The following is a 22733-nucleotide window of genomic DNA, read 5'->3' on the forward strand; positions in this document are numbered from 1 at the left end:
CCTTAAGGGCCACAAGCAAATGATGAGTGTAAGCAACAACAGAATCACCAAACTGCAGGAAGCACGCAGTTGTTGTGTTTGTGTTTCATGGGAGCCGTCATACAAAAGATTCTCTCGTGTCCTCATGTAGGAAAATAGCCCCAATCCCTATGCTTTGGGCTATGCAAGATCCACTCATTTGCTCAGAAGCAAAAAGATCTAATACAAAGAATAATCAAGGACAGCCCACTAGGAAGATGATTTGGTCACCTTGGGCGGTGAGCTTGGGCTTTATGAGGTCAAGAGAGGAAGGGAATCCCAAAGGTCCCAATGGTGGAGGTGGTCCGCATAGTCCCCACTGTGCCCCCAGAAAGCGCAGATGTAGGGACCATTAACTTAAAAGTCACGCTGTACTTCAAGGATGGGGACTGCCGACACCTGCTGAGCCCGGTGAGCTGGCGATACTCTGGCTCTTAGCTAATGAGGACAGGCTCCAGTGTTTATGACACTGGGGTGGACCTGAGAAATTCAAGGGGCCACCGACATGTTGGCCCAAAGCCAGGGTTTAATTAAGCCCCAAATCTCCAGTGATTCCACCAGGGGCCTGATCCCCGTGAGGCCAGCCAAAGGGAGAAGCGTCCTCCAGAGCATTGGACTGGCTTCTTTACAGTCTTCCCTTCAAGCCATTGTCTGCAGGAGGCCTTGCTTCGCATAGCAGCCGACAGAAAACCAGAGGACCGGCCTGCCCCGGAGCTGCTTCGGCATGTAGGGGGCTTCCTGCACCCGTCTGCTCTATGCTGTGGAACACAGATATTCATGAGGAATGGCAGGATAGTTAGTACAGTAACACTTTCATTTTGGGGTTTCTGTTGAAGAATCCTTGGTGTTTGGTGAGAAATTACCAAAAATATGTCTTGTTCAGAAAACGGAAGGATTAGGGCTATTTGAATTGAGAGGCCCAGGAAGCCCAGCCACGTTGCAGGGCAGAGGCCTGGGACCCACAGGCCAGGCCTAATCTCTAGGGGACCAACAGAGCTGTGGGAAGGAAGAGGGGGATGCGAAGTGTTTCTGAATGTACGAAGGGCCTGGGACTTTCAGGTAATTTCTGTCTTCTCCTTCATGTTCCCATCCCTTTCTCATAACCATGGAGCAGAGAAATTCAATTTCTTACAATGAAGGTGAAGAGGGCCAGACCAGAAGGGGCAATCATGGTACAGACCTGCCTCACGTCTGGGTGGCTGAGGGTGAGAAGACCATTCCCACAGAGCTGAGTGATGAAGGACACGGGTGCCTGTTTAACATAGGTGGGCTGATCAGATGGAAGGTTGTGGGAAGAGAGCTGGGACATCTCGTCTTTCTCCGGCGTTCTTTTTTCATTTGAAGAGAGTAAAGGGTCAGTCCTCAGGTCTTGAAGTCAGATGGCCTGAGTTTGCACCTTGGAAAATGCCACTTGGAAAACTGGTCCCACACTGTTTGGGAGTCTACCAGCTCCATGGTTCCTCGACTTGCACTGAGGCCAGTGGGTTTCCCGAAGAGGGCAGGGTCAGATTTCCGTCTCATGGCATCTCCCTTCTGTTGCAGCAGGGGAGGTAGCATGCTAGCCTCCTGGGTGTTTATGAAATGAGTCATGACATATAATGCTAGGACAGCCTCTGGCACGTAGTAAGCTCTATGTGTCAGCCCTACCACCACCTCCACCATCATCATGGCCATCATTCTCAGTCTGGGGTTGGTTGGATATGGAGAACGTCCACACTGCCAGAGCTCCTGGCAGCCTCCCTGTGTTCACAGAGTGTGGGAACAGGGCACTGGCCTGTGTCTGACGGTCAGCTCTGCAGTGGGTCATAAAACAGCGGCAAAGGGAGCGGCCGGCTCAGATAGGGCACTGGAGATGAAAGCCGCCGTGTTTGCCTTTCCAAAGTGCCGCTGTGTTCCTGAAGGCCTGCAGCTTCCTCTGCCCCGCTGGGTTTTTTTTTTTCTTCTTCCCAGTTCCTCTCAGTGATATCTTAAGAGGCAAACTTCCAGCACTAACAGGAGGTCTTTTGTTCTCATTTTTCTCTAAGTGGACTTTAACCCAGTTACGACAGATGAGTCACTGTAAAAACAAACAAATAATAATACTCCATTTTCTTAAAGGCTCTTCCATGCCTGCTGACAGAAAAGGGGGAACCTGACACTGCCCTGGGCCTGTGGGGCTTCTCCCCGCCCCAACCTTCTGGAGGCACCGCCCAGGAGAACCTTCCAGAACACACTGGAGCCCAGCACTGTGGGACTGCTCAGCGAGGCTCTGCCTTGTTTGGAATTTCATCTGATTTGGGGTGGCCCAGGGACTCTGAGGAATTTGGGTCTCAGCACAGTCCTGCTTAGGATTTACATTCTTGGATCCACCACAGACTCAATTCTGGACTTGCCTCGTTCACACTTTAGTTTCTTCCAACCGTGTTTCCCCGAAAATAAGACCGGGTCTTATATTAAGGTTTGCTCCAAACGACACATTAGGGCTTATGATCGGGGATGTCATCCTGGAAAATCATGCTAGGGCTTATTTTCTGGTTAGGTCTTATTTTCGGGGAAACACGATATGTGAAACAGAGGTATTAGATACTCTATCACTTTATCAGGAAAGACTTTGCAATAGAATATCTTCTGCTCTGTTAGAAGACTATAGGGCAAGCTAAGTATACAAGTGCAGCCTGCATCCATTTGCTAAAAGTGTACCAGGCACTATGTTAGGCCCACTCCTTGCTCTCAGGGGGACAGATGCGTAAATAAAGATGGAACATGTGCCAAAGGTGGGGGTAGGGTCAGAAAGAGGATGACCATTTGATCCTGGAATGTTGGGAAAGTCTTATTAGATGGGATGGCATTTGATCTGAGTCTTGAACCATGAGTAGATTTTCATCAGATGCTTGGGTGAGAGGGGGGCAGATATGGCAGGCAGAAGGAGCGAGGGGCTTAATCGAAGGACATGGCAAGTTTGGACCCACCCATGTGCAAACCCTCTCTAATCTTTGCCCAGGCGTTTTTGCCTACATGCTTAAGTAGAGCTGGACCCTTATTTTCCTGAGAAGGCGCTGTCCCTGGATGAACATGCTGTTGGCGTCAGGACTCTGGTCCAAGATGTCACCTGGCTGCATCAAACATTAAGGCTTGCTTTGGGGCCACTAGCAACCTGGGCTCATTGCTAAAGAGCACAGCCACGGGTCCTGATGGGTGGTGTAGTTCATGTCCTCTAGAAGGTTGTCATCCATTGTCACAGCCGCTGTGTCCTGACTTCCTGGAGGTCAGATGCATAGTGAAACACACTCATGTCTATAATGAAAATGTCTGTTCAATTGCCTGGAAAACTACTCATCCTGAACCCCAACTTACAAGTCTCTTTTACTGTGAAGAACTCCCCCGGAAGCTGTGGGTAGCATGAGCAGCACTCGTTTTTGTGCTCTGTGGGTCCTTCTTCTTACCTTGCTTTAGGATCTAACCACAATCTATTGTAATTTGTTTCCTCCTGCTGGGCTGTGAGTTCCTGGAGGGGATGGTAGGTAATGCGCAGTATTTGGTTCCAGTACATACAAGGTGTTCACTAGATGTTTGTTAAATGGACATGTGAGTGAACGAACAGGCTTGAGGTGGTGTGTCTTACATAGGCTAAGAATGTTATCAATTGAAAGCTTCATCTGCATCATCTTCTGTAAGAGAACGGTAGGACCTAAGGATTTCCTTCCGAGAGCACCACTTTTTGCATAAGTAGATCTCGCTTCCCCAGAAGTCTCTTGCTCTTGAGAATTTTGATTTAAAATCAGATTGAGCCCACAGTGACACTCCAGGGCAAAGAGGACCCTAGTCTATTTTTTCAAGCTAACTTACCTGCTTCAGCAAATCCTGTTAACTGACACACTGAGGATCCTCCATGACATCTGTGGGGTTTGCACCCCCTGAAATGTAAAGAACATTTCTGGGTCAAACATCTGAAAACTGAACATCTTCCCATCTTGTGGTCTGGAAGGATAGAGGCGGGTAGATTTCGTTCCATCTCTCTCTCTCTCTCTCTTTCTCTCTCTCTCTCTCCCCCCACACACACACGCACCCCGTCTCTCTCTTCCCCCCTCCCTTCTCGCCCTCTTTCTTTCAAGGAGTCTTTGCAAGGGGCTGGGGTGGTAGAAGCCTTATTCTATAGGGGAAACGCTCCTCGGCTGACCCTTCCCCATTCTCTATTCTGCCACCCTCAGAGGCCACAGCAGATTACACAGCATGATTTTAGTAGTGGGGCGGAGTGGGTATGGACCCTGGACTCAGTGCACAGCCCAGGCGCGCCTCAGTTTATTTCTCCGCTCTGGGAGAACTGAGGTCCCTGCCTCAGACCTTGTCTCCTGGGATTGGATTATGGCTTTGAAAGGATGAGTAAAAAAATCCAGGAATAGGTCTCAATGATAGTAGCTGGTTAATTACTTCTGAGAAAATGGAAACCTTGGTCTCCTGATGTGTGCAATGACAGGCACAAGAGGAATTTTCCAATACAATAGGGGCATGAATTTTCCAAGGGTGACTGAGAAAAGCCACCATCTGACCATGCACCGGAATTAGTTAACTTGGCTCCCCTGGAGTGGTAGAGACGACGGGCAGGAACAGTGGGCCAGGAGGACAGCACTGCTCCCCACTACCTTCTAGGTGTGTTGCCAAGACGTGCCACTGATGGGAATGGAGACTTCAGGACAACTGGGACACTTGTAGTGTCATGTCCTATGGTGTGACGGGAGATGATCTTGACCGTTCTGCTTTGGAAGGAGCTGGTGATAAGGAGCAGCTAAAAGCTAGATGGGTTCTTTAAATCTGTGCCAGAAATGGTGTGCACCAGGCTTCGATTCTACGGCAGATTTTACAGTGGCCCAACTGTTTCCTTCTCTGAACTCATTTATTACTCCTTTCGTCCCCTTTCTGGCACTCCTCTATGCAGACAACTGTTCTATGAACTAGACAAACAAAGCTGAATTGTCTTAGTCCCTTAGTTTTGTTCTCTCCCTTCATCTTCCTTCCATAAAAGGAGAAGGGCTATGGTTTTCCCAGCCCCTTCCCTTCTCACTGTGACAGCAAATTTTCAAAACTCCAAGGGATTGGATGCTGTGAAAAGGCCGAGGAGAAGGGGTGAATAACCCTCGTGTTTGAAAACCCATGGAGCAGCTGTCGGCGGTTATAACTGTCCTCTGTGAGCCACTATCCACTTATTTAAGATCCCTTGGAGAAGCTCATTCCCAATTAGAAAAAAAATAATGGTTTGGGTACGATTAATGCCCAGCGCTAGGCGGAAACGAGACCTTTCCAAAGCTGTCACTGTAGGCGAGGAACTTACCTTCGTGACACTGTTTAGGACCCTAGCTACTCGGGCCCCTTGCTCCATTAGTATCTCTTGTGGGAAGGGCTGAGGAATTTGAATCTCCGATATAAAACGGAGAATAGACGTGGGATAAGAAACAGGAAACACATCTGCTGATCCCTCAGATAATCTTTTTTTTTTTTTTTTTAATACAATTTTTTCTTGAGTTTGGAATGTTATATGTTCATGGAAGACACTTTGAAAAATAGAGACAAATCCAAAAAAGAAAATAAAAGTCAAGCCAAATTTTATTACCCAGAGATAACATGGTTAGCGTTTTTATACATATCCCTCTAGTTAGAAAAGCGTACACAGTGTTGTTTTCTTACAAGACGGCTATGTTCTGTGCATAGTGCTTTATCATCAGCTTTTTCCTCCCATTAATGATATGTTGTGAACATTTTCCCATGAGATTAAGCTTTTTTCTAGCACATAATTCTAATGATTGCCTAGTATTCCATCATACAGATATTCATTCAGCTAATACCCTGTGGGTGAAGTGAACATTAAGACTGTGTCTATTTCTTGCTATTATAAATAACATAATGTATACACTGGGGAGACTGACTCAGGCTCTTCCTTTGTCCTGGTCATAAGTCACTTAGTCCTTCCTCAAAAACCATTTGTCATTTTGTGGGCCAGAGAAACTGCAGCACAGTTGACTTCACAATCCTTGCTCAGACACGGGGACAAACTTAATCTACCCAAGCTGGCAGCAACCCCGAAGGTTCTCTTAATTCCACAGAAACAGCCACCAATAAAGGTAAAACGACAGTTGAGCTCAACTCATGTATTCACAGCTGCATTAGTTCAGACAAAACAGGGTCCCTTGATTGATTCCCCTTGGACCCTGGTCATCTTTTCAGCAAAGAAGGCAAACTCATTGTAATAGCAGTAAAAGCTCAGAATTCGCAAGGTGAATCAGTAGAGGTAACTGGAACCATGCATTCGGGAGTCAATCATACATCACGTTACATCACCTTCCATGTTTAGTATTTTTGGTGTCACCGTTCTCCTCTGTTAGAGTAGATAATCGTGAGAAGAATAGAATAAAGATCCAGGGCTCCTGGGAGTTGGGAAATTCCAAGGAGTTTCCCAAAACACTGTGGTTGGCAGAGGGGAAAGATGGGCACTGAGCAAACTCCAGTTGAGAATCTGGGGCAAAATCTAGGCCATGAGTTTCTGGTTCGGCTTAACTTCAAGAAACTCAAGCTGCCACCTGGGGTGCGTCTTAGACACCTCCTCTTTCCCTATCACTGACACTTAAACCCAGCAGGAAGCCAAGGAGGAAATATGCTCTGAGGTGGAGGAGATGTACACCTGGGAGGTTGGGTCTGGGTGGGCCAGGTCAGCAGGTCACCGCCCACACCATGGCTCCTTTCTCATCCCAGGGGCCCTGCACACATCTTCAGCTGTCGCTGGGTAATGAGATCGTGAAGACTGAGGTTCTCGTCTCAAAGTCTAGACCATCTTGCCATCCTCTGAGGCCTTGTGGCTTCTAGAAGAGGCTGGTCGAGGAAGACTTCATGGAGAGAGAATGCATTCGAGGGGAATGTCATGGGACGACACATGATGATTGAAATGTGCAAAGAAGTTTGAAAAATTAAAAATCGGTGGAGAAGGAATACTGGCATGTGCACAGACACACTCACTCATTCACTCACTCACTCACTCACTCACTCACTCACTCACTCACATTTAATGGGGTTTCTGGGAGAGGAAATTGTGGTCTCCAGTGCATATGAAAAGTCCCAGAGGGAGCTCTCTGAAAAGAGTTGGAGTGAGGAACTGGAGGAATCACAAGATTCCCCTCAGGCAAACATGTTTGTCCCACCTCCAAAAGGCAGGCATCCATTCTCAGTTGGCTCTAATATGTCACTAGACGCCCCTGCCCAGGCTGACAGTCCCCTGTCCACAAACAAGTACTCCAGTGAGCCATTCCTTTCCCAAGTTGCTGAGGGATGCAAAGGATTCTTTCTGGGCTGATCTAGCCCTGGCGGATGAGCTCAGCTGTCTCCTTTCCTAGGAATGCAGGCAGGGCTTCTAGGAAAGATTTACTGCAACAGGACATGGCTGCCTTCCACCACCTCCCCCGGCCACCCCTGCCTTTCTTCCAAGCTAGAGACTGAGGTTGGGGAATTTTACAGAGTGGATGCTGGGTACAGTTCAATATTCCTGTCCTGGGTGATTGAGAAGCTGTGCAAACACAGTGGTAGCCTCCCTTCATGCCCATAATTGTACCATAATAGTGGCACCACTATAAATGCCAGCCTGGAGAAATTCTGCGTTTCCCATCAGCCCAGGTACCAGGCACCTGCATCTTGGCCTCTGACAATTAAGAAGGAAGAGCCTCACGCCCGCTTGCCAGTCTGTTATTCCGAGGATGTGAATTCCCTTTCTGTCCCATCAGATTTCATCTCTCCGTCCCCTTGAAGACGACAGGGACAGGCCCTAATTGGTTTCTTCTATAGTTTTCTTCTCCCTACCACCGGGACAACTTGGCCCCTACTCACAGCCTCTGCCTAGTTCAGACTCAAAGAACCAATGTGATCACAGGTTGAGAGAGCTTAAAAACTGACCCAGAGAGCTAACTGACACAGAAAACTAACCCAGAGGTCCAGGTCCTGCTCTAAGGGCATCTCATGTATTATCTCATTTAGTTCTTACACAACTATATGAGATGGGTACTGTTATTATCCCCATTTTCCAGAAGGGGATACTGAGGCCCAAAGAAGTCCATTAACTTGCCCAAGTCACACCGCTAAAGAGTATCAGCGTGACGATACGAACCTGGCAGGTTGGCTCTGGAATCCTGCTCTCAAGGCCACACTGCAGGTGGAATAAAATGGCTTTGGTTCTATCTGTCCTGCTGCTGGCCCAGAGCTGACTTTGGACCTTAGTCTGATGACAGGATGCTGTCTTGCTCCTGTGCTTGGGATCCTGCTTTGGAGACTTCCTAGTATGCTCATCTCTCTAGGATACTGTAGGATACTCTCTTCTTACCCTCCCCATTTCAAGTTCTACAATCCCATCCTGAGCCCATCCTGGTGGCCGTGGCCTTGGGCCTTGCTGATAGATCCCAGAGGGTAAGATCAATGTCTTACTCAACTCTGGGTCCCACACAGAGCCCCTAGTGTAGCGCCGCACACACAAGAGGTGTTGAGTGTACATTTGTTGAAGGAAATCAATGTCAAAATGCTCTGTGCCTCAGTTACCTCATCTGTACAACGAGATAACAGTAAATAGTGTTTTGTGAGAATGAATTCAGTGAATCTACGTGAAGCACTTAGAGCAGTGTCTGGCATATGGCAAGTGCACTCTAAGTGTAGGCAGTTATTGGTATTGATGGAGTTATCACTGTCATTGCTACCTGTGGGTAGAAGACTTCGGGCTCTGGGTCAGAAACCGGGGTTCTAATCTTGGCTTTGCCATGTCTCACATCTATGATTGTTGGCAAGTGACCTAACTTTTCAATGCTTGTTTCCCCATTTGAAAAATTAGATAGTAATACTTGTAACTCACATGGTTTTTCTGAGAATTAAATGAGATAATATATGCTAAGTGCCCGACACAGAGAAAGATCTCACTAAACGACAGCCAAAAAATTGTCTTATTGTTGTGATTATTTTAAAACTAGTATGCGTATGTTTAAAGCATTTTGGGCCCCTCAGTCCTCTTCTTGGGACAGATTCCTCCCTTTGACAGACCTGCTCAGCCCCTCTGTCCCTTCCCTTGAACACAAACACACACACACACACACACACACACGCACACACACAACTGTACCTGTACCCTCACATTTATAGTACAATTAAGGCCTCTGGGGTTTTGCAGGTCCCCTATTGGCCCATGAAAGCAGGGCCTCCTGATGGAAGAGGGGGTTTGGCTCCCGGAGTCCTGGAAAGCATCCATTTCCTCAGTCCTGGAATGGAGGGACACAATATCATAGCCATCTGAAAAGGAGGGTTTGGCTATGTCTCTCAGGGAACGGGACCTTCAGAGAATAGGGAGAGTGAGCTTCCCTTTGATCATCTGCAAGTTACCTGCCGCGTGCGTCCATGCCTGGCTCCATACAGTTCTCGGGAGGCAGGCAGCTTCCCACAACTCCATTCCTCCAATGGGATCCAGTAGTGACAGGAGGACAGTGTTGGGCATCCCGGTGGTTGGCCAATCAGTTCCATATCCTCAGGGCTTAGGCTTGCAAGTCCAATGGTGGAGCCAGAGCCCTACATGGTACACTAACCCAGGATCCCTTAGCAACAAGGGGAGAGATGCTCGTTGCAGACACTTGTGGGAAACCCTGGGGAGCAGCAAAATTGCAACAAGCAGCCCCCCATGCCTCACACAAAGGGAATGCCCAGCGAGGGGGAATGCCCAGGGAAGGAGGGCACCAGACCATCAGGGCTGTTGGTGTTGATTTGATTTTAACCATCAGAAGGATCTGTGGTTATGACACGACCATACCATTATTTCTGGCAAAGCATCCATGTTGGAGGGGAATTCTGGAGGGAGTTATGGATGGAAAAGCCAAGGAGACAGTGCCCCTCTTCCTCTTTATTGGTGAGTACATGACAAGTGAAGCAAACAGGAAGGGGCGTGTCCAAGACTCTGCTCAATGAGTGTGGCTCCTTTCAGCACGTCCAGCTTCCCCGGCGACCTGGGCATGGAGGATCATCACTCTTCTTGTTCCCACTTCCGGGTCTTCTTCCAACCTTCACTTCCCACTGTCCTTGTGTGGTCACCATGCTGTTGGAATCCAAGCGCATTCCACTGTTGCCTTCCCTGAGCAGCCTCCTTTAATCCATGGTAGGGAGGGTGTCACAACTCAGCTTCCAAAACACAAACAAATGAGAAGTAAGATTTTAACTTGTTTCAACAGGAAGGAGGGAGGAGAAGGGTTATGGGTGAGAGATGTACATGGTAACACTACCCTAGTGGGGGAGGACAGTGGTCACCTGGCCCTTCTCAGGTGGGGGTGTTGAAAATGGGACATTCTGAAGACTACACCCTCCTCCATGGTCGGCCTCAGGATAGTCTGCAGCCGTTGATAGTTAGCTCAATTATGAACATACCCTGGGAGGTGAGTATGTTCTTAGACACTCACGTAGAAAGGTTGCAGAGACTTGAAGAAATGAAGGTCAGACACTCCTCATCAGCAAGGGGCTAACCCCAGGTAAGGCAGCAGGCAGTGTCACCACTTATCACTCAGGTAGATCTGTCTATACCCCCAAGTAGGGTTTCCAGGCAGGAATTCTTGCCCGTTCTCGGGAATTTTTTTTGCTTTCCCATTCCCAAATCCTGAGAAAAGTTGGTCGAGAAATTGGGAAAATCGGCTCCTTGAACCCAGGTGGTTGGTAGTATCGGCCGTGACTTTGTAGAAACGATTCATTGTGGAGAACAGAAAACAGTTTATATCTCGGGATTCGGGAATGGGAAAGCGAAAAAAATTCTTGAGAACGGGCGGGAATCCCCGCCTGGAAATCCTACCCCCAAGTGAAAGCCCAGAGGAGAAATCCAGGTCCACTCCTTAGTCTTGGAGGCAGTAAGGGGTTCTGAGCCACACGTGTCTTCAACATGTACAGGACTTCAGGTGAAGACCTAAAGTCTTCAAGCTTTCTTTGCTCTGGAAACCAGACTCGGAGACAGGTGACCACAAACCCTACAGGGCAGGTGAATGGGAACATCCCACCATGCCAGCAAGCTGGGTGATTACAGGTGTTGATGTGAGGAGTGGCCAGACTCGTTTCAAGCTTGTCACCTACCCGTGGAAAACTGGTTCTATGTTTTAACAACTGTCAGCTTGGCCCCACCTGAGCCTGGGTAGACTGCCTGGCTGGGCAGTTTGAAGAGATACGTGGCAACTGCAGTCTCAGCTCTCACTCCATCCATCAGCCGAAACCCTCCCCGACCCACAGAAAGACAGTGAGCCTCTTCGCGTCTCACGGGAGGGACAGGCAGGAGGCCAAGGGCAGTATGAGTTTTCAGAATCAGCACCTAGATGGACACATCAATCGGTTGCCCTGGGGTGACTTGTTGGGGACAAGTAGAGGACGAATGTGAGGTGTGGGTGGAGGCAGGGAGGGAGGCTTTGAGATAGCACTGAGTCTGAAGTGAAAATAAATGCCAGTGCAACATTAGCAAATACACACCATGAGCACAGATCTGAATGCATATGGAACGTGTGTGTGCACGCCTGCATGTATGACTTGAAGAGCTAAGGAAAAAGAAAAAAAAAAAAAGAAAAAGGAAAAAAAGTTCTTTCTATCCCTGTAATCATTAGAAAGAAAATGAAGTCCAAATTGTATTCAGGGCTGCTGGGACAGAGGAAGAGAAGCAAGAATGGAAAAAACAGGCCATAAAGATGCCAGGGCTGCTTAAGCAGAAACATCTGTTGAAGTCATAAGACTAGAGGCCTGGTCAGGCTTCTAACAAACCCAGGAAGAGGAGAGTCTGTGCTGGATCAGGACGAGCCTGGTCCGCCCTGTGCAGGGCCCCTGGGACCAGCTTACGTGCAGAGGAGATACCTTCTCAAGGGCTCAGCCTGGGCCTGGTTTCCAGCAGGAGAGGAAGGGGGGGGCATTCCCAGATCAGGAGGGGCCTGCAGCGGTCATGAGGGCAGGGATGTGACAGCAGCAATCTTGAGCATGTATTTATTTAAAGCTTTAAACTCACTGGGGTAGCCTGGTGAGCCACATGTCTCAACTCCTGTAGCTAAGAAGAAAAAAATGAAGGTGGGGGAGCGGAGGGTCAGTTGCCGATCTTCACAGGAGTGGGGAGGCGGGGCTTTCTGTTTACAAATGGAGGTCACTTTCTTATTTGTGATTTGCTACCTAGGCCAACTGTGCAAGGCCCACGTCTTCTAACAACCACAGGAATGGCAGCTAATACGTATTGATCATACACCTCTCTCCGCAGCACAATTCTTCTAAGTATCACCTCATTTAACAAAGGCAATTCCTTTGTCCCTGGAATGGGTTGAGACTTGCATGGAATCTTTGCGGAGGTTCTCATATTAGCATTGTGATCTTAGAAGGAAACTGAGGCTTAGCTAGGTTAAACGACTCGCCCAGCTGGCCGGGTCACCATTTCACCCCGGGGCTGTCCCTCTCTCTTCCCCCCAAAACTAATTAGAAAAGCAGCTTTAGCCAAGCACCCTTGGGAAAGCAGCCTGCAAAACGATCCCGGCCTTCATGGAGACCTCAAGGTCCCAGCAGGCGCCTGTGGCTTGTCCATCCCAGCACTCTCTTATGTTAGCCCGGGAAAGTGGAGGGAACTATAGCTACAGAATACACCAACACAAAACAAAGGGAAGTGGCTTAGTACCCCACCTCCATGAGGGTGGAATCCTATCATCTCAAGGAAACGCTGAGATGGTAAAAAAAAAAAAAAAAGGAAATCCAGACTCTATACTACTTGCTTGTGGGAAACGGTCAACGTGCCATTTAAAAGGCTCCATTACCAAAGTCAGATGCCGTGTCTCCTCTTCCTCACGACTTGGTCCTATCTGTTCACATTCAAGCAGTTCCATCACCCACAGCTATCCCTCCCACAAGGGCACTCAGGCTCCTTATTTCACATGGCAGGTAACTGGAGATAAAGGGCTTCCAGGTTCATGGTCAGGGGGCTATAGGTGTCCCCAGAAAATACAAAAGTGAAACAGCAAGAGAGCAGGCCAAAACCCCATCTCCTTGGCAGTTGGCTTCGGGAAGCAAATGATATGAATGTTTCCTGAGCCGTCAACTCAGTGCTGTTAACATTTTCTGGGGTTGGACCCGACTGGTGCCAGGCCCCTGCCTCATGTCAACCCTTATGATAGGTCACCTCTGCTTGACAGGTGAGGAAACGGAGGCTCATCGAGGGTGCTTAACTTACCTAATATCACAGTTACTGAGTGACAGAGCTGGAATTAGAATCCTGGAGGTTGGTAGGTGGAAAACACCCGTATGTATTAGGTTGGTGCAAACATAATTGTGGTTTTGCAATTATTTTTAACCTGTTAAACCGCAGTTACTTTTGCACCAACCTAATATGTTCCTTCCTGTGCTCCAGTGCATCTCAGTTTCTAACGTGCCTCCAATCAGCTCGCCATCTTGTTCTAATGTATCCCCTGATCAGAAGGGGCCTGAGATTCTGCATCTGTAACCAGCTACTGGACGATGGACATGCTGCAGGTGCCAGCACCACACTCTGAGGGGCGAGGATCCTTCCCCCATGCTTATCTGTGCCACTGGGGCTGGCACTTCTCTGCCTCTTCAGTAGGGCTTTGCCACCAGAACGGACCGAAAAACTACCCGTGCAGCCCAGTCGGCTATGCTATGCACCTAATTATTAATTGTCTCACTCCTCCTTGTTACTTGGCTGAGTGTTAAAAATCCCAACATCAGCTTTGGGTAAGAGAGCCTGACAGTGGCCTTCGTTAGGCACAGAGCGCGTGGTGGCAGAGACACTGCTCCCCCAGGGCCAGGGTAAGACTTTGATATGATTCTGTATCTCCGAGCGTGGGGGGGAAAGCTATGTGATGAAATCTGCCCCCCCTCCCCGGCTCTCCCACGAGCTGACAGGAATTTCCTGCTCAGACCAGCAGAGGCACTCAGGGTTTGTTCCTCCAGGACCAAGGTTGGTGGGAAAAGGAACAAAAGGCAAGAAGGCAGACGTTGCTTTTGTCTGAGCCCACATGACTTGGGGTCCTAGTTCTGCTCCATGTGTAGCTGGGGAGGGTCTTCTCTGGTTTTTTATTTGCAGTCCCCTAGGCTGGCTTGAGCGCTCTGAGTACAGATCTTTCCGGAGGGCTGGGGTGACCTGCATTCCACAGAAAGGAGGGGCTGGGAGGGGCTCTGGCTCAGGTTTGCTCAGGAGCACAAAGAGAGGCTAGAAAGACAACCCAGAAAACCCAGCCCCGGAGGCCCCCTGACAATGCTCCTTCTTTCTCCTTCTTTCAACAGACATTACTCAGGGCCTCCTATGTGCAGGGGCTATGCGGACTGGCAGGTAGCAGAGACCAGGATTTGCTGGCTGTGGCCCCATGGAGCTCACAGCTAGAGGGAGCCGACTTGAAACAGATAAGTGGAGTTCCAAGGAGCCAATGCTGAGAAGGGGAGTGTCTGCCGTGCTGGGATTACAGGCTCTGGGTGCACATTCCCTCCCCGGCCATGTCAATCCCCATAACTGGCTGTCTTTTCTTCGAGGTGAAACCATCACCCCTTTGCGTTGACTCGCCCACTCTCACACTGCACTGACTTGCAAACATGGGTCTCCCTTTCTCCCCTGACCAGCCTCCACCTCCCCTGACACCACCCTTGTAGAACCCACTGGACAGACACCTCGGTGTGAACCAGAGATACACGTGGGGTGCACTTCTGGACCTTATCAGCACAAGGACTGGCGAGGTCGTTTCTTGGGAACTCGGCAAATGTTTGCGTGGGTCAAGAATAAAGGTGTGTGTGTGGAGGGGAGAGGTCCGGTCAGACAGGGAGGAGACAAGAGTCAAGGCTGGGTGTGCACAATGGAGAGAACTGGAATTGGAGTGCTGCTGCCGACTGGTTCCACGGGGCGCTTACCACCCCGCCTCCTACAGCCCGGGCAAATCACCGCCCTGGACAGGAGGTTGGGGCTCCGTCTCTCTACACCAGTCTTAGAGATCTGGGATCATAGCTCTTCTCCCCTTAATTATCTTCTCTTCCCCAGGCTAGGAGGTAACAGTGCGGAAGGGAGGGGGTTTGGAGGAAAGCTGATGGCAGCAAATTCACTATTAAAGGAAAAGCGTAACGTGCTGTGGATGCTTTGCAGGGCGTGACGGGATCTGCAGCAGATGCGCAGTTGCCTTGGCGATGCTAATGAAAAGCAGGCCTTGGAGAGGTCCAAGCACCCCCGCGGGCCGTTATCTCCCCCCTCTGCGGCTCCCCTCGCCTCCCCACCACCAGCCTCAGATCAAACTCCCCGAGTATTTATAAAATCTCTACCAGAACAGAGAAAGTCAGCCGCCCAGCCAGGCGTCTGCCCACGTCCTTCCGGAGCTGCTCGGGTGACACTCTCCGACGTGGCTCATTATTCTATTTTTCTTCCTCGCTGTGAGCATGGCAACCAGAGAGGGAGGGAGAAGAGCAAAATGTTTGCTCTGCCCTATTCCGGCTGATTTTGAATCGGGGCGTTTACTTGGAGTTTAGGGGTCTTATTTTGGGCAGGTCACCCTATCCCTAGCTCTCCCTGACCTTCTGCCCCAAGTCTGTTTTTCCCTGCTCCTACGCGCTGTTAAAGCTGAGCTCCAACCTAGACCCTCCGCTTGGTTACTTCTTGTCTGCTTACTCAGACCCCTTCCTGCTGTGGTCCACCAGCTTCCTAACTGGGGCTTCTGGGAAAGCCGGAGGGGACACTTGCTAAAATGCCACCTAGGCTTCCAAAATGAAAATGCAAGGGATTATGGGGATTGGCAGCAGGAGGAGCCATCCGCCTATCACTGTGGGCAGGAGTTGGGCTTATTCTCTCTGAAGATAAAGGGGAGACTGCAGGGAATCAGACTGGCCTGAGAAAATCTGGGTGTCCTCTGGTTATCACTTGTTTGCCAAGTGGTTATTAAAATGAATAGCGAGAAACTTGAAAAAATATAGGGTATACAGAGGTGGGCTACAACTCTGGGTTCTGTCCTACCAGTAGACAAGGAGGCACCACTGGCTAGTTGGTGAGTATGTCACGTGATTGCCCTTCGTGACTGCACCATCCTGTGGGTGACAGACTTCCATATAGCGAGGCAGCAGGGAGTTGTGGTGAAATCCTGGATTGGGTCAAGAGGGTTGAGTGTAATTTGAGTGTAATTCCAGCAGGTTCAGCCTGGCTGAGTTATGAAACCTTTCCCTCCTTCAATTTGATCTTCAAAAATAAAATGAGGGTTGGACTTGGTGGTCTTTAAGAACTCTTCTAGTCCTGCGATTTTTTTATGTAACAAGTAAAGAATAATAATGCCATATGGTATAAAGTACTATCATGAATATAACTGGTAGGTCAAATGTGGGGTCCTGGTGGTAAACAGCACAGGTGATAAACCAGAAGAAGGATTTAATGGAAGTATTGGGAGTATCATGGAGGTGAAACTTAAAGTGTACTTGGAAGGAGGAAAGGAATTTTGACAGAAAGAGGGAGAAAATTGAGCCAGGAGGAGATAAGCAGATTTTGGGAGCAGGAGAAGAGCTCAGGGGAGGAGGTGAGCAGGTTGAGGTTGAGACAGACGTTGGGACACTGGAAGGTAAGGTTCAATACAGACGACCGACCGGTCCAGACAATGGGAGTGGAGTGTGAGTGGAGGAGACAAGAGAAGAGGCTTGTTCTAAGCAGTGTGATAGCACCTGCTGCTTTGAAGATCGATGAGCCTGATTTTCAGTGACTCCCACCAACACTCCACCAGTGAGAGGTGAGAGGAAACCAAGTTGGTAACTGGAAGTCAGGATTCTTGGCCATTAGCTCGTATGGTCCCAAGGAGTTCTGGGTTCTGGCTGAGGGATTTGACTCTCCAGAGACATGTCCTTTTGTCACCTTTCTGCCAAGGAGGCCAGCCAAGTGGCACAGGCTGGTGGGGATTAGAGTCAGGGAGTGTGAGAGGAGGAAAACAAGCTCCCCACTGTGTCAGGAGCGTGAGACAGTGACACCTGAATGACCCCAAAGCACGAGGTGTAAAGGCAGACGCCCAGTGTGGGCAGGGAGGAGCCTGGGCATCCTGAGGACACTTCTAGGAAACCTCTGAAGCTCCTCCTTTTGGTTTTCATTGGCTACCCTCACTCTCACTAGGCACTGGCCTGTGTATTAGGGTTCTGCTCTGGCTTTCCTTCAGCCACAGCCCAGCAGCCATGGGCCAGGCATCCATGGGTTAAAGGGCCATGCCCAACAAGAGCCCACACATGCCCTGCCGCTGGATCTGGCTGCTGCTGGAGTTCCCTGCCCCATTCCCTGAGCTTAACCCCAAGGCCAGTGTGGGCTTCTAACCTAAGTGTATACTGCCACCAAAGGTCGACTGTGTTACGTGTGCATATCCATGGGCCTCACGGGTGACCAAGGGGTGGCTTTGGTGGGATGGATGTGGAGCTTGGACATGTGGGCTGAGTGTCCACACATGTGTGCTCAACGCCCTGCCTAGTGCCAGATGGAGCTGGGTATGAAGCCAGCCCAGGGCTGGCTTTTTTTAGGCCACCATGTGCCAGTGTGGAATTCTGAAGAGTTCATCAAGTCTAAATTCAAACTTGGCCTTCAGGATGTCGTGAAGATATATTTGTCAAGGTAAGAGGAGCGAACATGTTACATTTAATAGTTTGTTGGCTTGATTTGTAACTTTCAAATATTTAGACATACACAAGCTGGCCTGCACTGTGCTCTTGCCTGGACCCCCAAATGTTAGAGGGCAGGTCCTCCAACTCACATGACTATCAAGAGTGTCTGAAGGGCTCATCCCCTCCTGGCAGCCCTGAAGGTGCCCAGGCAAACGTGATGGCCAAACCCAAAGGACCAAGGCCTTTTCGAATCATGCCCCTCCTTGCAGCCAGGAGGCACAGCAACACAGAGTCCAGGCCAATAGAGTTCTACACTCTCCCAGGTGTGTCCCTCTGGACTCAATCACCCATGAAGCTTGTGATCCTGTGCTGGCGTGCAGGGCCTGCCATCCAGGGAGGCAGCATGGGCCCCTGGGTGATTTTGAGGGAACCTAGAAGATCTCATGGCTTGCCAAAATACTGTTCCTTAGCAGGTCCACCAGTGAGGCCTGACATTTCTTTACAGGTACCAAAGCCCGTCAGTCACTTCTGAGTCTCTACTCCATGCCTTTGCTCAAACTGTATGTTATACTCTGTCTTCCCCCAACCCGATCTGAAAGGTAGACTACTGGATAAAGAAGGCCTGAGAGCCCAGTCGAAGCGATCCATCCCTCCTCCTCCAAAAGTGACGTTGTCATTGTAATCGCTACTATTAAAAGTAATCGATGTTCACGGGCAAGATTAACTATCCCACAGAAGGGTAGAAAGTGAAGAGACGAAGCTCCCTCACCTTTCTGAGCCCTTCTCCAGAGATGACCACGAAACATAGTTGCTTGCGTCTCTTGTAGAAATAGTCTGTGTATATCCAAGGCTAGACCCTTTTGGCATTACCATGTTGCTAAGATCTCCAAGGGAAAAGGATACAGAGATGAGAACCGAGCCACACCTAGGAAGAACTTTGTGGAAACAGGTCTGGTTAGATGGCGCTGAGAGAGGCACATAACTGTGAGAAGGCAGCAGAGGTCTCAGAGAGGTGGGGAAGAAACGTGAGCGCGCAGCATTCTGGATACCATGAGAGAAGACCGTGGGAAGTGGGTGCTGGGGATGCAGAGGGAGAGAACTAAGAACAAAATCGGCGGGGTGGATTGAGGGAGCTGGTCAGTGAAGCAGCAGGACTGGGGAACAATCCACATACATAACAGTGTCTTCCCACGCTGGTCACTATTCTACGTGTATCCCCCGTACTAACTCCTTTCATCCCAACAAGAGTCCCCACTTGTAGACAGAAACTGAGGGGCAGAGTGCTAAGTATTTCAAGGTCACACAGCTACTATAAGGCAGGGATGGAGTTTGAACCCTGGGAGACCAACATGTGCTAATAAAAATAGAGAACACCCAAAAATAGAGAACAACGTCTGCTAATCACTACGCTCCAGCCAGACGCAGCTGGTCTGTGAGCACGAGGCGAGGACGGAGGGCAGAGCGGTGTGGCCTCCTGAACATGGCTTCCGCCATGTCCAGAAGGGTCCATGAGGGTCCATGTCCACTGCCTTCCAGAACACTGAGGAGACTGAAGAAGGACAGTGGATAGGTCAAAGGGGGAATGAGAGGACTCTGGAGCTCAGGCCCTATTCTGTCCTGGCAGAGGCCTCAGGATGGGTGAGGCCAGTGGCTGCTCCGAGTTGGGAGCTGCTAGTGTGTTTAGGAACCGTGCAAATAGGGTTGCCGGATAAAATATAGAACTCCCGATGGATTTCAGACAAACAAGGAATAATATTTTAGCATAAGTATGTGCCAAATAGTTTATGGAACATACACTTATACTAAAAAAGTATTCACTGTTTATCTGAAATTCAAATTTAAATGGGTGTTCTCTATTTTTATTTGCAAAATGTGGCAATGCTACCCTCGAATGCGAAGTCCCAGCCTGGCCCCCCGGACTCGGTCAAAAAGAAGCCCAGGCTGGAGCTCTGCCTTTGTGGACCTGCTGAAGTCCTTGTGCTCTAGGAATAAAAGACATCTCTGAGCTGCCTTGGTTCATTGTCTGAGAAGCTCAAGTGCCAAGTTAGGCAGTCCTTCCTCTGGCCCACTCTGGTGGGGCTTATATCTTCGTGGATAGTAGCTGGATAGGGGCAGACAGGGAGCTTGGCAGTTTTAAAGCAGTTGGACAAAGATCTTGAAACAGAAGACAGGGCCTGGTTCCTCACATGGGAGGCTCTGAACTGACTTGTTTTCAGACCATTGAATTTTCAAGGTGAGTGAGGCCATGGGTGCAAAGGGAAATTGGTGGTGGTCTCGCTGGAACGAAGCCAAGCCTACAACCCCTGATCACTAAATAATACCCCAAATACCTCCCAAGAGCTCGGTAGGAAGAAACACAGATCTATTAGATAACCCTCAAGCGCACTCTCCCCTCCCTTCTCCTGTCACCCCTTGCTCTACCATGTGTCGGAGGCACACGGTTTCGGGCATGATGTCTAAAGCCAGACCACCTTCCCTGAACTCCCTTCTGGGTTTTGTTCCTCATGATCCTGTGACCTATTCCCTTAAACTTGGCCTTGGAAGTTCATAATCAATGAAAGTACACATTGACATATCCTTCAAGGAGAGAGCTTCTCGAAAGACATTCAGAACCTGGGGCTCAGTGGTGAAGATTTGCTTGTTTGTTTTTAACTAATTGTGTAGCAGGTGATGCATGAGGAGGGCTAGAACATTCTGAAACCTCGGTGAAGGCTGCCATGTCACACTACGCATGGCAGGGGGCGGGGGGATTACTTTATTCACGGTTGCTTTCTTTGCTTTCATTTCCATTAGCAACGAGTTCCAACAACCACCACTTGTTCTGCTACATGGGAAGCAATGTACCTGACAATGTGCCAATGACAAACACACACTACAGAATCAGGAAGGTCAGTATGTTTTTCAGGAGTTTGCCTGATGGCAGTGACTCAAGAGCTGGGCCAGCGTGGAGTCCTGCAAAGCAGTAGACACACCCAACATTCCCTCTGATTTGAACCTATCTTTGAGGACATGTCTGACTTTATTCATTCATTGACTCATTCATTCGCTCATTCAATAAATACTTACGGAACACTCATTGCATGGAAGGCACTATTTTAAGTGTTGGGTATACAGGTTTGGAGAAAGTAGACAAAGCCTGTGGCCTTATTTGTGTGTGTGTGTGTGTGTGTGTGTGTGTGTGTGTGTGTGTGTGTGTATTGAGAGGGAGACGATTAATAAACAAACACAATACACCAGGTGAAAATATGTGCCGTAGAGAAAAATAAAGTGGGGAAGGGGGACAGAGAGTGCCTGGGGGTGATAAGACTGCCTTTTATATAGAGAGGTGAGGAAAGGCTCTTCTGATACGGTGATATTCTGGAGACTTGAAGTGAGAAGCTAGCCATGAGGATCCAGGGGATAAAGCATTCCAGGCAGAGGGATCAGCAAGGACAAGGTCCTGAGGTGGGACCATGCCCATTGTGTTGGAGAGACAGCGTGCAGGCCAGTGTGCCTCAAGCAGAGAGATCTCGGGGAGAAGAGTGGAGGGGTAGCACCGTATCAGGAGGCCTTGTAGTCAGTGTGAGGACACTGGCCTTTGCTCTGAGTGAGGCTGGAAGCCCCTGTACAGCTTTGAGCAGAAGTGTGACATACTGGTTTGTTTTTAAACAGTCACTCTGGCTGCAGTGTTGAGAATAGACGGAAGGAGGACATGGGGAGGTTAGAGGCAGAGACCAAGTGGAGGCTTTTGCAATAATCTAGGCAAGAGACGATGGTAGCTTTGAGCAGTGAAGCAGAAATCAATGTGGTAAGAGGTTATTGGGTATTGTCTGGAGTTGGTCTGAAGGAACTGTCAAGAGGATTTGCTGATGGCTTAGATATGCGTGGTGAAATTCCCAGAGGAGGCAAGGATGACTCCAAGATGTTTGGCCTGAACGACTGGAAGGAAGGAATTATCTTTAACAGATATTGGGAGGCTGAGAGAGGAGCAGGTTGGGAGGAGAATCAGGAGTTTGATTCTTGATATGTTAATCTGAACATGCCCAGTAGACATCCCAGTGGAGATGTAAAGTAGGCAGTCAGCTATGTAGTTCTGGAATTTAAGGGAGAGGTCCCGGCCAGAGATTCAATTTGGGAGCTGCTAGCTGATGAATGTCATATAAAACTGGAATAGCATGAGATCATGTAGGGAGTAAATAAAGATAAAGAAGAAAAAGGTCTGAGGGTGGAGCCCCGAGGTCCTTCTCTGCCATTCACCGCAATGCTACAGAGCCATGCTCAGCCTCCGGTGGCCAGGAAGGTCATCCACAGCAAGGGCTAATTCTTTTTGGTATAGGTATTTAAAATCAAGATAGGCTTGGGAGTGAGTGATGGCTCCAAGATGGAACATACACCTGTTCTACTGGACCTGGAGGAGGTCTTCAGGGAGATGGGCAGATCTTAGGGTAAACAAGGTTCCACCTGGTGAAGCAAGCAGTAGGAGACCCTCTGAGGGCATGAAAGCCAGGCTGGGTGGATAAGAGATCTTGCGTGGAGATGACCGTGTGCTGGTAATGGGCTCTGGGGCCTTGTGAACAAGAGCTATGGGCCAAGCGATGTTTAACGAAGGGGATCCTTAGAGGCTGCTGTGTTTGGGCGGGTGGCTGTGGGGAACGGTCTACGCAGATGAAATGAGAGAAGGCAAAGAGGAACCTTTTAATGTAGTGGCTCAGAGAGTGGGCTCTGCTGTCAGACAGACCTAGGTTCAAATTTGGCAAGTTACTAAGCCATGCTATCAATAAGGAGCTTAGCACTGTGCCTGCAAACAGTAAACGGTCAATAAATGGTAACTGTTAGTGATTAACATTCATGATTGTAGGACCATGTGTCCATATCCAGGCCCATGGAGACCAAGATTAGAGGACAGATTTTGCAAAAAGAAAGAACAACGCACCATTCCTCTAAGACATGCCAGTTTCTAGAAATGATGAAGGTACAACAAGGAAGAGATATGTTCTTCTGAAGTGGGGAGCTGCTTCCTTACTGACAGAAACACACCTGGGAAGAACCTGACTCTCAGCAAGAACACATGCTTGTCTCCACGTGTGACAAGAAAGGGAAGAAGGCAAAGCAAGACAGTCCACAGCACAGAGCTAGAAAGCGGGGGCAGATGGCCT

General features: G+C 49.2%; 1 protein-coding gene across 1 annotated transcript in view; it reads right to left on the minus strand.

The window, feature by feature from the left end:
* Positions 1-7303: 7303 nt before the first annotated feature.
* Positions 7304-22733, minus strand: part of RAD51B (RAD51 paralog B) — a 612705-nt gene continuing 597275 nt past the window's right edge. The window contains exon 11 of the mRNA XM_033109074.1: positions 7304-10176. Coding sequence (XP_032964965.1) covers positions 10166-10176 — 11 coding nt within the window. The 3' untranslated portion in view covers positions 7304-10165. The remainder of the gene's footprint in view (positions 10177-22733) is intronic.

Source organism: Rhinolophus ferrumequinum, chromosome 6 (genome assembly GCF_004115265.2).
Source record: "Rhinolophus ferrumequinum isolate MPI-CBG mRhiFer1 chromosome 6, mRhiFer1_v1.p, whole genome shotgun sequence".
In the NCBI taxonomy this organism is placed as follows: Eukaryota; Metazoa; Chordata; class Mammalia; order Chiroptera; family Rhinolophidae; genus Rhinolophus; species Rhinolophus ferrumequinum.